This window comes from Aquarana catesbeiana, linkage group LG04 (genome assembly GCF_042186555.1).
Source record: "Aquarana catesbeiana isolate 2022-GZ linkage group LG04, ASM4218655v1, whole genome shotgun sequence".
NCBI classification, from domain to species: Eukaryota; Metazoa; Chordata; class Amphibia; order Anura; family Ranidae; genus Aquarana; species Aquarana catesbeiana.
The window spans coordinates 628,709,058-628,722,073 of record NC_133327.1 but is presented as its reverse complement, the minus strand read 5'-3'; the positions used below and the strand labels follow the sequence as shown (position 1 = coordinate 628,722,073).

The following is a 13,016-nucleotide window of genomic DNA, read 5'->3' as shown; positions in this document are numbered from 1 at the left end:
GAACGAGATACAAAGACAGCGATTGTTTTTGCTTGGTCCATGCGTTGAACCTGTGATGATCAATGCAACTGGTGTAAACGAGCCCTGAGCGTCCAGCAGCAGTTCTCAGCGATGGCTGTGTGACTCCCTGGGGCCCATTGAGAGGTTATTCTTTTGTGTGCGAAAGACAAATGATCAGATTGAATCATCGACTGGAAAAAAATATGAACACATATATGGCCTGCTAGAAGTGGTTGTAAACCCTTTCATTGAAGTGACTGGCCTCAGGTGATACACAGAGATGAAACAAATCAAAAAAATACAGCTGATCATAGATCAAGGTAAAGGGTCAATCACAGCGACCCTTTACCACGTGATCAGCTGTGTCAGATCACAGCTGATCACATGTAAATAAACTTGCCAATTATCGGCATTCCTTTCCTTACACGCTGTCACTGTGTGAAGAAAGGAGAGCCGATAACTGGCAAGGCTGACAGGGGACGTTTACACAGATAATCAGGGAACTGGTCAGTGGTGGCCGCTCATACTGGGAGCCTCCCCCTTAATCTCCATGCAGGGCGCTGGACGCATGTATATTAGACATGTGCAGTTCATTTTGTTCCGAATTAATGCTCAAAATTTTTCGTTATTTGGAGATTCGGATTTATCCGAATACCTGAATTTACAATATAAACGAATTTTACCGAATGCTCCGAATAACGTAACGAAATTCGGACTGACATTCAAATCAAATTTTACATTGAACTCCAGTCGAATTCTCACTACACAAATTAGAGTTATTAGAGTACCATTTTGAAATAATGCTGTTTTTGTTGTTAAGCCAAAGGTGATTTAAAGAGTCATTGTAATCATTTGATGAAGATTTTTCTTTTTCTTGTTCACTTTGCTGCATTTGAATCAAAAACAATATAACATTTTCGTTTTGACCAATTCGAAAAGGTATCGATTTGATCCAAAATTCCAAAATTGAATTCCGAAAACGAATTGAACGAATCAACCGAATTTAACGAAATGAAATAACTAGATTAACTGATCAAAACGAGACACATTTTTTTGGTCATGTACATGTCTAATGGATTTTTTTTTTTTAGAAGCACATGATCAGAGCAAGAAGCTCTAATTGGCTTAATGGGTGGGCTCAGGGACGCAGAGCACTGCGCCCAGAGCCCACCCACTTGTTTAACAGTAGCGAATTAATATTTGCTAATGTCTTCCAGCTTCTCCTCCCGGCCAATCAGGAAAGGGGTCTTGAGACTTGATTGGCCGGGAGGAGAAGCGACCAGATTGGCCGTTAGGAGAAGCAGTGGGGAAGCAGCCCAGGGCCGCCCGGGAAGCTGGCAATGAGAAGCAGCTGGGAAGCCGAAGAGGAGGAGAAGCAGTGGGGAAGCCATCCACGACCTGGATGGGGTAAGTAGAGCGGGGCGATCGACTGATCGGCACTGATAATCAGGGCACTGATGACCGTGGCGTTTGTTTTTTTGATGGGGGGGCGGAAAACAAACCTCCCAGCCGCCCCCCCCAAACAAAATTGAGCACCAGCCACCACTGGTAGTGGTCATTAGTGCCCTGGTGATCAGTGCAGCTCCTTTAGTGCCACCTCATCAGTGCAGCCTAGCAATCCACATCAGTGCCAATCAGTGCAGCTTATCAGTGCCGCCTTATCAGTGCAGCTTCACCAATGCCCATCAGTGGAGCCTCACCAGTGCCCATCAGTGCAGCCTCATCAGTGCAATCTCACCAGTGCTCATCAGTGCAGCCTCACTAGTGCCCATCAGTGCAGCCTCATGAGCGCACATCAGTGAAGAAGACAAATTAATTATTTGCTAAATTTTATAACAAAAACTAAGAAAAACATTTGTGTGTGTGCTTATATGTCAGTATTACATTGTATATCCCTGTATGTTGTAGTCGTTCAGGTGCTTATCTAATAGTTTTTTTGAAACTATCGAAGCTCCCTGCTGATACCACTGCCTGTGGAAGGGAATTCCACATCCTTGCCACTCTTATGCTCCGTACACACGGTCGGATTTTCCGATGGAAAATGTCCGATCGGAGCGTGTTGTCGGAAATTCCGACCGTGTGTGGGTTCCGTCGGACATTTTCCATCGGATTTTCCGACACACAAAGTTGGAGAGCAGGAGATAAAATTTTCCGACAACAAAATCCGTTGTCGGAAATTCCGATCGTGTGTACACAAATCCGACGGACAAAGTGCCAGGCATGCTCAGAATAAATAAAGAGATGAAAGCTATTGGCCACTGCCCCGTTTATAGTCCCGACGTACGTGTTTTACGTCACCGCGTTCAGAACGATCGGATTTTCCGACAACTTTGTGTGACCGTGTGTATGCAAGACAAGTTTGAGCCAACATCCGTCGGAAAAAATCCTAGGATTTTGTTGTCGGAATGTCCGAACAAAGTCCGACCGTGTGTACGGGGCATTACAGTAAAGAATCCTCTATGTAGTTTAAGGTTAAACCTCATTTCTTCTAATTTTAGTGAGTGGCCACAAGTCTTGTTAAACTCCCTTCCACAAAAAAGTTTTATCCCTATTGTGGGGTCACCAGTATGGTATTTTGAAATCATATCCCCTCTCAAGCCTCTCTTCTTGAGAGACTATAAGTTCAGTGCTCGCAACCTTTCCTCATAACTAATATCCTCCAGACCCTTTATTAGCTTTGTTGCCCTTCTTTGTACTCACTCCATTTCCAGTACATCCTTCCTGAGGACTGGTTCTCAGAACTGGACAGTATACTCCAGGTGCGGCCGGACCAGAGTCTTGTAGAGCGGGAGAATTATCACTTTATCCCTGGAGTTAATCCCCTTCTTAATGCATGCCAATATTTTGTTTGCTTTGTTACCAGCAGCTTGGCATTGCATGTCATTGCTGAGCCTACCATCTACTAGGGCATAAAACAAGTAAAAATTTGCGCTGAACTGAAAAAAGCAAGCGGCCAGCAAAGTTCGTAGATAACAAACAGCACCGCAATAATTTTTATGCATGTACCATCTACTAGGACCCCCAGGTCCTTTTCCATCCTAGATTCCCCAGAGGTTCTTCTCCCAGTGTATAGATTGCATTCATATTTTTCACCTAAATGCATTATTTTAAATTTTTTTACATTAAACCTCATTTGCCATGTAGTTGCCCACCCCATTAATTTGTTCAGATCTACTTGCAAGGTTTCCACATCCTGTGGAGAAGTTATTGCCCTGCTTAGCTTAGTGTCATCCGCAAATACAGAGATTGAACTGTTTACCCCATCCTCCAGGTCATTTATGAACAAATGAAACAGGATTGGCCACAACATAGAACTCTGGGGGACCCCACTACCCACCCCTGACCATTCAGAATACTCCCCATTTATCACCACCCTCTGAACTCGCCCTTGTAGCCAGTTTTCAATTACTCACTCTATGGTCCATGCCAACGGACCTTATTTTGTACAGTAAACATTTATGGGGAACTGTGTCAAATGCTTTTGCAAAATCCAGATACACCACGTCTACGGGGCTTCCTTTATCTAGATGGCAACTCACCTCCTCATAGAAGGTTAATAGATTGGTTTGGCAAGAACAATTCTTCATGAATCCATGCTGGCTACTGCTAATTATATCATTTTCATTACTAAAATCTTGTATATAGTCCCTTATCATCCCATTCAAGAGCTTGCATACTATTGATGTTAGGCTAACTGGTCTGTAATTCCAAGGGATGTATTTTGGGCCCTTTTTAAATATTGGTTCTACATTGGCTTTTCTCCAATCAGCTGGTACCATTCCAGTCAGTAGACTGTCAGTAAAAATTAGGAACAATGGTCTGGCAATTACTTGACTGAGTTCCCTAAGTACCCTCTGGTGCAAGCCACCTGGTCCCGGTGATTTATTAATGTTACGTTTCCCAAGTCTAATTGTAATAGCATCTATTAACATTTATTTTTCATTTTTTGGCACTGAAAAACACAGCTACTGTGCATCTGCTAACAGGTAAACGTGGAGTTGTCGTTTTTTAGTTATATCTAACAGAAACAATAGAAAAGATTTTCTATAGACCAGAGTTGGTCTTAAAATAACGCCCAGCCCCCCGTCTCTATTCATGGGCTGCTTGAGAATGGTTTGTCCATAAATCGATGGAGTGTACGAGTTGCAGAAAACGCTGTGTGATGCCAATAATAACTCAGAGGTGATTACATGAAAACCATAGGTTGTTGCTATGGATATATGGAAAAATGGGAAATATTAGAATCATATACATGGAATATACTATGCAGCAATAAAGCTAAACTCCAGACAGCTATAAGGTAATGCAGATTTGTAATCGTTAGTACATCATTACACGTATTTCCTAAAGTAGAACTATAGGCAAAACTTTGTTACATTTTGGATGAAGCAAGGAAGGGTTATACCCGCTTTCGGATTTTTTTTTTCGCCATCTGTTTCCCATTGTGGAGATTTCCTTTCACTTCCTGTCCTATAGCCAAACAGGAAGTGAGAGGAAATCCCTGCAAATAAAATGAAATCCTTGGGGACCCCCAGGTCACCGGTACTAGTGTCTACATTAGAAGTTTTCCCCTCTATTACTTTTCTGGGGACAACCCAAAATTTGGGATTTTCTTTTACTTTCACTAATAGTAAAGAGGACAAATATAGAGGGTGAATCTCTTTGACGTGGGTACAGACAGCAGTAAAAACTGACCGGTGTTCACTCTAACCAATACTAAAAAAAGTTTTGCCTTTAGTTATACTTTAATGTCAGCTGTGTAAAAAACGAAATTAGATCTGGAATCTGCCTCTTGTAGTTCCTGTACAGCAGGGCTGGAGTGTGAGAGGAAGCAGCAGCACAATAAGCTGATCAGTTCATGTGCTGACAAGAAGCATGCTGATAGGAGGATAAAGCAGAGTGAAAGACAAGATGAGCTCATCACTGTGCTGCTTCTCGTTTCACTGCCCAGTCACTGGCTGGGGGAGGGCCCAAGACTACCTGGTCCCAGAGGAAGGGGGTTAAATAATGCTGGCATCAGACTGAGGACATCTACCCTGTTTCCCCGAAAATAAGACCTAGCGTGATTGTCAGTGATGGCTGCAACATAAGCCCTACCCCCAAATAAGCCCTACCCTGTTTCCCCAAAAATAAGCCCTACCCTGAATATAAGACCTACAAGGACTTTAACTAGGGCTTATTTGGGGGGTAGGTAGACTTTAAGTGGGGATATCTAAATGATGCTTGCAGCTGCAGGCATCATTTAGATATTTTCTTTTTCTAACGGCAATTCCCTGCACTGTAAAAACAATCATAGTGGCTGTTCAACCGCTTGATAGTTTTTACAGGAGGCAGGAGGGGACATCCCACCCGCGCTTCTATCAGTGAGCCCGAGAACGGCGGTGGCCATTTACCATAGAGAATACCGCGGACCAGATGGGCCTCGGTTATCTTTATGACCTTCGGAGGCTGGGCGTGACCCTATGACGTCACGTCCGGCCTCAGCAGATGTAAACACTGCTGTTTCTTCAGCTGGGTAGCCGAGATCATTTTTTTTTATATCAGGCTTTCCAGCCTAGAGGAGAGATGTGGGGACTTATAGACCCCAGATCTCACTGTAAAGAGGACCTGTCATGCCCTATTCCTATTACAATAGATGTGTACATTCTTTGTAATAGGAATAAAAGTGCTGAAAAAAAAAATGTGATGGGAAAGTTTTAAAATATAAAAATAAAAGTAAAATAAACAATAAATAGAAAAAAAAATTATAAAGCCCCCCCTTCCCCACTTACTCGCATGCAGAACCACACATGTTAGGTATCGCTGCGAACATTAGAGCGAGAACAATAATTCGAGCCCAAGACCTCCTCTGTAGCTCTAAACAGGTAACCTGTAAAAAAATTGAAAGCATCGCCTATGGACATTTTTAAGTACCGAAGTTAGCGCCATTCCACGAGTGTGCGCAATTTTAAAGTGTGACATGTTAGGTATCTATTCATTCGACGTAACATCAGCTTTCACATTATGCAAAAAAATCGGGCTAACTTTAGTGTTTTTTTTTTTTAATTCATGAAACTTTTTTTTTCCAAAAAATTAAAAAAACAGATTGCTGCGCAAATAACATGCAACATAAAAAGTTGCAACAAATACCATATTATTTCCTAGGGTTTCTGCTAAAAAATCATATATAATGCTTGGGGGTTTTGAGTCATTTTCTAGCAAAAAAAAATGATGATTTTTATATGTAGGAGAGAAGTGTCAGAATTATTTTGGGAGGCAAACAGTTAATGTACTGTGAATAAATAATATTATCAATGTCTTAGAAACATTGTAGAATGTGTAATAGAGATACACATAGGGGAAACGTTACATACTCAGGATCTGATTCCTACTTTGCACCACCATATAGTTGTGCGTTTCACAGTGCAAGTTGGCCGACCGATTGGAAACAATGCACTCCCTGTGTGGTTGACGTTATCTCCGCAGTTGTTAAAGTGTATCTATTCTACACCAAAGAAGAAAAAGGTAATATGTTGCAGCTTATCAGTTCTTAGATGTAGCAGCTGCATTAGTTCTCCTTTTTTCAGGGCCCATTCACATTTATGAACACACGTGCCGTGCAATTTCAGCCCATTCATTTTCAATCGGCAACCGGATGACACTGTACTTCTGGACCGTGCCATCCGGTGAAAACGCATTGTGTTTGCGACCTGCATTAAGGGTGTCATTAGCTTAATATTGATGCTTACTGCAGATCACAACTTCAGTGCCTTTTCAGAATGGTGCGGGAAATACTCATGGAACGTAGGTTTCCCGAACTGCCTTCTGGTGTGAACTAGCCCTTAGGCAAGAAGCATATTTTTGTTTCTACTTTTGTCACCTTGTACTATTTTCTTCAACCACTTAAAAAAAAAAAAAAAAAAAAGGATGTAAAAAGCAGATATAAATATGACAGAACTGATGAAGCCTGGGTGAAAACACACAAAGGTCCCATGCAGATTGGGGGTGTAGCTCCAATTAGAGTAGCCACGTTTTCTTCAAACCAAACCCCAACACTTTAGCAGGGCGGAGTTTTTCTCTTTTTTACCTAAGGTTGCCACCTGTCCAAGATTCACCCGGACAGTCCTGGTTTTGAATCACGAGTCTGGGTTTCAATCCGCCTGAAACCTAGACACATGATTCAAAACTCGGACTGTCTGGGTGAATCCTGGACAGGTGGCAAACCCTACCTCCAATGCATGAAGCTCCAGCGTTTAGGTGCAGGTGGTGGGCACAGGTGAACTGTCCAGCCCCACTGTCGATCTCTAGCTGTTGCGGCTGGACAGTGCACTCTGCTCTATGAATGGTCAGGGCGGTATGACGAATGATCCTGGAGTACAGACTGTTGGCTGTCTCTGAGCACATACTGCCATAAACGGTACCACTAGGTGCACCGTACAGCTGCAGCAACTGTCGGCCTCTCATAGATTTTGACAGGCTGCTGACAGCAGGGCTGGATGATGCACCTGTGCCCGCCAACCCACACCTAGATGCCGGAGTCTCATGCACCGGGGCTACATGCCCAATACGCAGAGGGCCTTGAATACAAGTGTACGTTCCAATAGAAATCGGAGAGGCGTGGTCTACTGTGGTCACATCAGGAAACTCATCCTGAGATATTCCAAGTAGCTGTGAGTGGAGTGCATGTAGACAGTAAGTGGCTGCAAAGAGTCTGCAGGAGATCAGCAGCACTGGGATGCAACAAAGGATTAAAAAACATGTAAAGGCTAATATTTTGTTAAAGAAATAAAAAGAAAAAAGAGAATAACAATTGTGTTTTTTTTTATAAGGTCTGCACTGCATGCTTTTAATGAAGCTTCCTAATGTGTGTGCACTGCAGCTGTGCCCATCTGTCACCAGCGCTGCCACCCCAGATTAGGGCAGCTCCTCCTTCCTCCATGCTGCCACCTCAGATCAGGGTAGCTCCCTCCTCCATGCTGCCATCCCAGATCACAGCAGCTCCCCCCATCTATGCTGCCACCCCAGGTCAGGACGGCTCCCCCCTCCTCCTCCATGCTGCCACCTCAGATAAGGGCAGCTCCCTCCTCCATGCTGCCACACTAGACCAGAGCAGCTCCCCCCTCCTCCATGCTGCCACCCAGATCAGGGCAGTTCCCCCCTTCTCCTCCATGCTGCTACCTCAGATCAGGGTAGCTCCCCCCTCCATGCTGCCATCCCAGATCAGAGCAGCTCCCCCCATCTATGCTGCCACTCCAGATCAGGGACGCTCCCCTCTCCTCCCCCATGCTGCCACCCCAGCTTAGGGCAGCTCCCCCTACTCCTCCATGCTTCCACCCCAGCTTAGGGAAGCTCCCCCTACTCCTCCATGCTATCTACCCAGATCAGGGCAGCACCTCCCCTTCTCCATGTTGCCACCCCAGATCAGGGCAGCTCCCCCCTCCTCCCCCATGCTGCCACCCCAGCTTAGGGCAGCTCCCCCTACTCCTCCACGCTTCCACCCCAGATCAGGGAAGCTCCTTCCTTCTCCTCCATGCTGCCACCCCAGCTTAGGGAAGCTCCCCCTACTCCTCCATGCTATCTACCCAGATCAGGGAAGCACCTCCCTATCTCCATGTTGCCACCCCAGATCAGGGCAGCTCCCCCCTCCATGCTGCCACCCCAGATCAGGGACGCTCCCCCCTCCTCCCCCATGCTGCCACCCCAGCTTAGGGCAGCTCCCCCTACTCCTCCATGCTATCTACCCAGATCAGGGAAGCACCTCCCTATCTCCATGTTGCCACCCCAGATCAGGGCAGCTCCCCCCTCCTCCTCCATGCTGCCACCCCAGCTTAGGGCAGCTCCCCCTACTCCTCCATGCTGCCACCCCAGATCAGAGCAGCTCCCTCCTCCTCCTCCATGCTATCAACCCAGATCAGGGCAGCACCTCCCCTTCTCCATGTTGCCACCCCAGATCAGGGCAGCTCCCTCCTCCTCCTCCATGCTGCCACCCCAGATAAGGGCAGCTCCCTCCTCCTCCTTCATGCTGCCACCCCACATCAGGGCACCTCCCTCCTCCTTCATGCTGCCACCCCAGATCAGGGCAGCTCCCTCCTCCTCCTTCATGCTGCCACCCCAGATCAGGGCAGCTCCCCCCTCCTCATCCATGCCGCCACCCCAGATTAGGGCAGCGCTCCCCTCCTCCTCCATGTTGGATCCCCAGATCAGGGCAGCTCCCCTCTCCTCCCCCATGCTGCCACCCCAGATTAGGGCAGCTCCCTCCTTCTCCTCCATGCTGCCACCCCAGATCAGGGCAGCTCCCTCCTACATGCTTCCACCCCAGATTAGGGCAGCGCTCCCCTCCTCCTCCATGTTGGATCCCCAGATCAGGGCAGCTCCCCTCTCCTCCCCCATGCTGCCACCCCAGATTAGGGCAGCTCCCTCCTTCTCCTCCATGCTGCCACCCAAGATCAGGGCAGCTCCCTCCTCCTCCATGCTGCCACCCCAGATCAGGGCAGCTTCCGCCCTCCTTCTCCATGCTGCCACCCCAGATCAGGACAGCTCCCCCCTCCATGCTGCCACACCAGATCGGGACAGCTCCCTCCTTCTCCTCCATGCTGCCACCCCAAATTAGGGCAGCGCTCCCTTCCTTCTCCATGCTGCTACCCCAGATCAGGGCAGCTCCCCCCTCCTCCATGCTGCCACCCCAGATTAGGCAGCTCCCCCTCCATGCTACCACCCCAGATCAGGGCAGCTCCCCCTCCATGCTGCCAGTGCCACTCCAGATCAGGGTAGCTCCCCTCTCCCTCCTCCATGCTACCACCCCAGATCAGGACAGCTCCCCCCTCCTCCTCCATGCTGCCACCCCTGATCAGGGCAGCTCCCTCCTCCTCCATGCTATCACCCCAGATCAAGGCAGCTTCCTCCCTCCTTCTCCATGCTGCCACCCCAGATCAGGCAGCTCTCCCCTCCATGCTGTCACCCCAAATCAGGGCAGCTCCCTCCTCCATGCTGCCACCCCAGATTAGGGCAACGCTCCCCTCCTTCTCCATGCTGCCACCCCAGATCATGGCAGCTCCCCCTCCTCCTCCATGTTGCCACCCCAGATCAGTGCAGCCTCCCCTCTATGCTGCCACCCCAGATCAGGGCAGCCTCCCCTCTATACTACCACCCCAGATCAGGGCAGCCTCCCCTCTATACTACCACCCCAGATCAGGGCAGCCTCCCCTCTATGCTGCCACCCCAGATCAGGGCAGCCTCCCCTCTATGCTGCCACCCCAGATCAGGGCAGCTCCCCCCTGGAAGTAGTTGTGCTCTTCCTGGCCAGGAGAGGGAGGGTAGTGGGAGGAGGAGGAGGAGGGAGCCGTGCAGTCTTCATTCTGCTGTGGATGTATAGTGGGGACAGTGTGATCAGCAGAAGGACGGCCACGCATTGTCATCCCCCGGCTTCTCCCTGCACTAGCCGGCGGGCTGCGGACGAGGATGATGATGCAGCAGAAGCGGGCGGCAGGGGGTGAGGTCAGGCCGTTCTCCCGGCCGGGGATGCAGTGAGCGGGCACCATGGACCGCCTTTGATCGGAGCGCATTGTTCTGGGATTGTGATCGCTGACAGCTCGGCTCCCCCCGCACTGGGAACATGTCGGCCAGGACGCCATTGCCGACAGTCAACGAGCGGGACACGGAGAACGTGAGTACCGGGAGGGTGGGATCATCACACCGGGGCCTGGAGGGAGGACCTGGGATTAACCCTTACAAGGACAATATGGGGGGCCCTTGGATGGGGCCATGGGATTAACCCTGAGAAGAACAATATGGGGGCCCTTGATTAACCCATGGAGGGCAAGAATGGAGGTCCTGGGATTAACCCTTAGTGGAACAATGTGGAGACCATGGGTGGAGGGACATCATGGAGGTCTAGTGGTGAACTCTTTGGCAAGACTAAATGATGGCCTGGCTTTTGACCCTTGGAGGGACAGTATGGGTATGGAGGCCATGTGGTTACCCTTGGAGGGACAGTATGGAGATTTGGAGATTGACACTTTGGTGGGAAAGTATAGAGGCCTCTTAGTCAGACCCTTGGGACAGTATGAAGGTTTTGTGGTTAACCCATTCATGGGGCAGATTGAAGCCCTGTATTTTAACCCTTTGGGACAGGTTGGAGGCCTCATGGTTGACCTATTTGTGGGACAGCAGGTGGGTCTTGTGGTCAACTCCTTGGTGGCACAATATGAAAACTTGGCGGTTGACCCCCTTGGTGTGGCAGATGGTAAACTTCCTGTGTGACCAAATGGAGGCCTGGCATTTAACCTCTTGATGTGACAGCAGGGTGGCCTGACGGTTAATCCCTTGGTGTGGCTGTAGGGTGGCCTGGCGGTTAATCCCTTGGGGTGGCCTGGCGGTTAATCCCTTGGTGTGTCCGTAGGGTGGCCTGGCGGTTAATCCCTTGGTGTGTCCGTAGGGTGGCCTGGCGGTTAATCCCTTGGTGTGGCCATAGGGTGGCCTGGCGGTTAATCCCTTGGTGTGGCCATAGGGTGGCCTGGCGGTTAATCCCTTGGTGTGGCCATAGGGTGGCCTGGCGGTTAATCCCTTGGTGTGGCCGTAGGGTGGCCTGGCGGTAAATCCCTTGGTCTGGCGGTTAATCCCTTGGTGTGGCCGTAGGGAGGCCTGGCGGTTAATCCCTTGGTGTGGCCGTAGGGAGGCCTGGCGGTTAATCCCTTGGTGTGGCCGTAGGGTGGCCTGGCGGTTAATCTCTTGGTGTGACAGTAGGGTGGCCTGGCGGTTAATCCCTAGGTGGAGCAGTAGTGTGGCCTGGTGGTTAATTCTTTGGTGTGACAGTAAGAAGGTCTTTGGTGTATGAACCTTTGGTGGAGCAGCCTATGTGCCTCTTGGTGTAGTGAGCAGACACTGACCCAAATGGTAATGTGTAGCGAAATGTCCTTTCCCTTACAGATTGTTTCTAGAATTCTGCTGGATTTCTAAAAGTGATGAGAGAAACTCCACACATTCCATACGATCGGTATTAAGCTAAATATCTGTGAAAAGGGTCACACGGTGATGTGTTTGCGTCACTTCACCCCCATATAAAAAAAAATGAACATAGCCATAACCCCCTTGAGACTGGCTCCCTTGGCTACCCTAAGGCTAGGTGGGTGTCACAGCCCAATGTAGACATGATCAATATCAGATTAACAGTGACTGGAAGGAGAATGACGGTGTTAAAGATATGGTTGTACAGTCAGTGCATCTGTCACATTGGCAACTCTGGTGTAGTCACCGTGATTCCCTTTGGCCTGTGAGATATGTACATCTTGGCTTCTGTCTTGAACTGTTGGCCTTTTAAGCTTGAACCATAAAGGAAACCTGAACTATGCACATTTCCATTGCTAACCTCCTGAAAACTTGTACTTGCTGGCTTGTCTCTGCCTTCAGTACATTGAGACACTGACCAGGAGCAAGAATGCAGCAAGTAAAGTCAGAACATCTGATCTGCATACTTTGTCCAGGTCAGCGACTCACTCATTGAAGCAAGAGAATCGGCATGGCGGTCAGCCATGGTAGCCTCCATATTTTCCACTACAGGTGCATATGACCGGAGATTTGCCATCAGACTTGCTGGCGATTTCAAATCTTGCCCTTTTCTTGCCTAGACAAGCTGATTTTCTGATGAAAATGGAATGCGTCCTTTATCAAAAATTTTTGAGACCAGTATGGTGCAACTGGTGGCCATCCCGCCAAGTTTGTCAGAGTGGGCTATTGAGGGTAATGGAATGTGGGTGTTTGTAGGTAGTCGCCAACTGGAGGGTGGCAGGTTGCAGCTCTCTTGTCCATGATCGAGGAAAAGCATTTCGTAAAGGCAGTTTGAAATATGGAGGCAGGAGTTCTACTCGCAGCTTGCTGATGTAGGAAATTCATGAAGGTACAACCTGGAAATTAGATTGGGATTGAAACTGTTACGTACTTGGGTGGATCACACTGGGCACACGGTGAGGAAATTAATTAGCAGGGGTTACCATTGGTGAAAACTGCATTGCAAAACCATTAGCAGATCTAGAAGTTGTATG

General features: G+C 48.5%; 1 protein-coding gene across 2 annotated transcripts in view; it reads left to right on the top strand.

Moving 5' to 3' along the window:
* Window positions 1-10,247: 10,247 nt before the first annotated feature.
* MARK1 (microtubule affinity regulating kinase 1) overlaps window positions 10,248-13,016 on the top strand; it is a 229,339-nt gene continuing 226,570 nt past the window's right edge. For both annotated transcript variants that reach the window (XR_012244007.1, XM_073628355.1), the window contains exon 1: window positions 10,248-10,642. Coding sequence is in view for 1 of the 2 variants with exons in the window: in XM_073628355.1 (XP_073484456.1) it covers window positions 10,592-10,642 (51 nt within the window). In the remaining variant the exon portion in view is untranslated. The remainder of the gene's footprint in view (window positions 10,643-13,016) is intronic.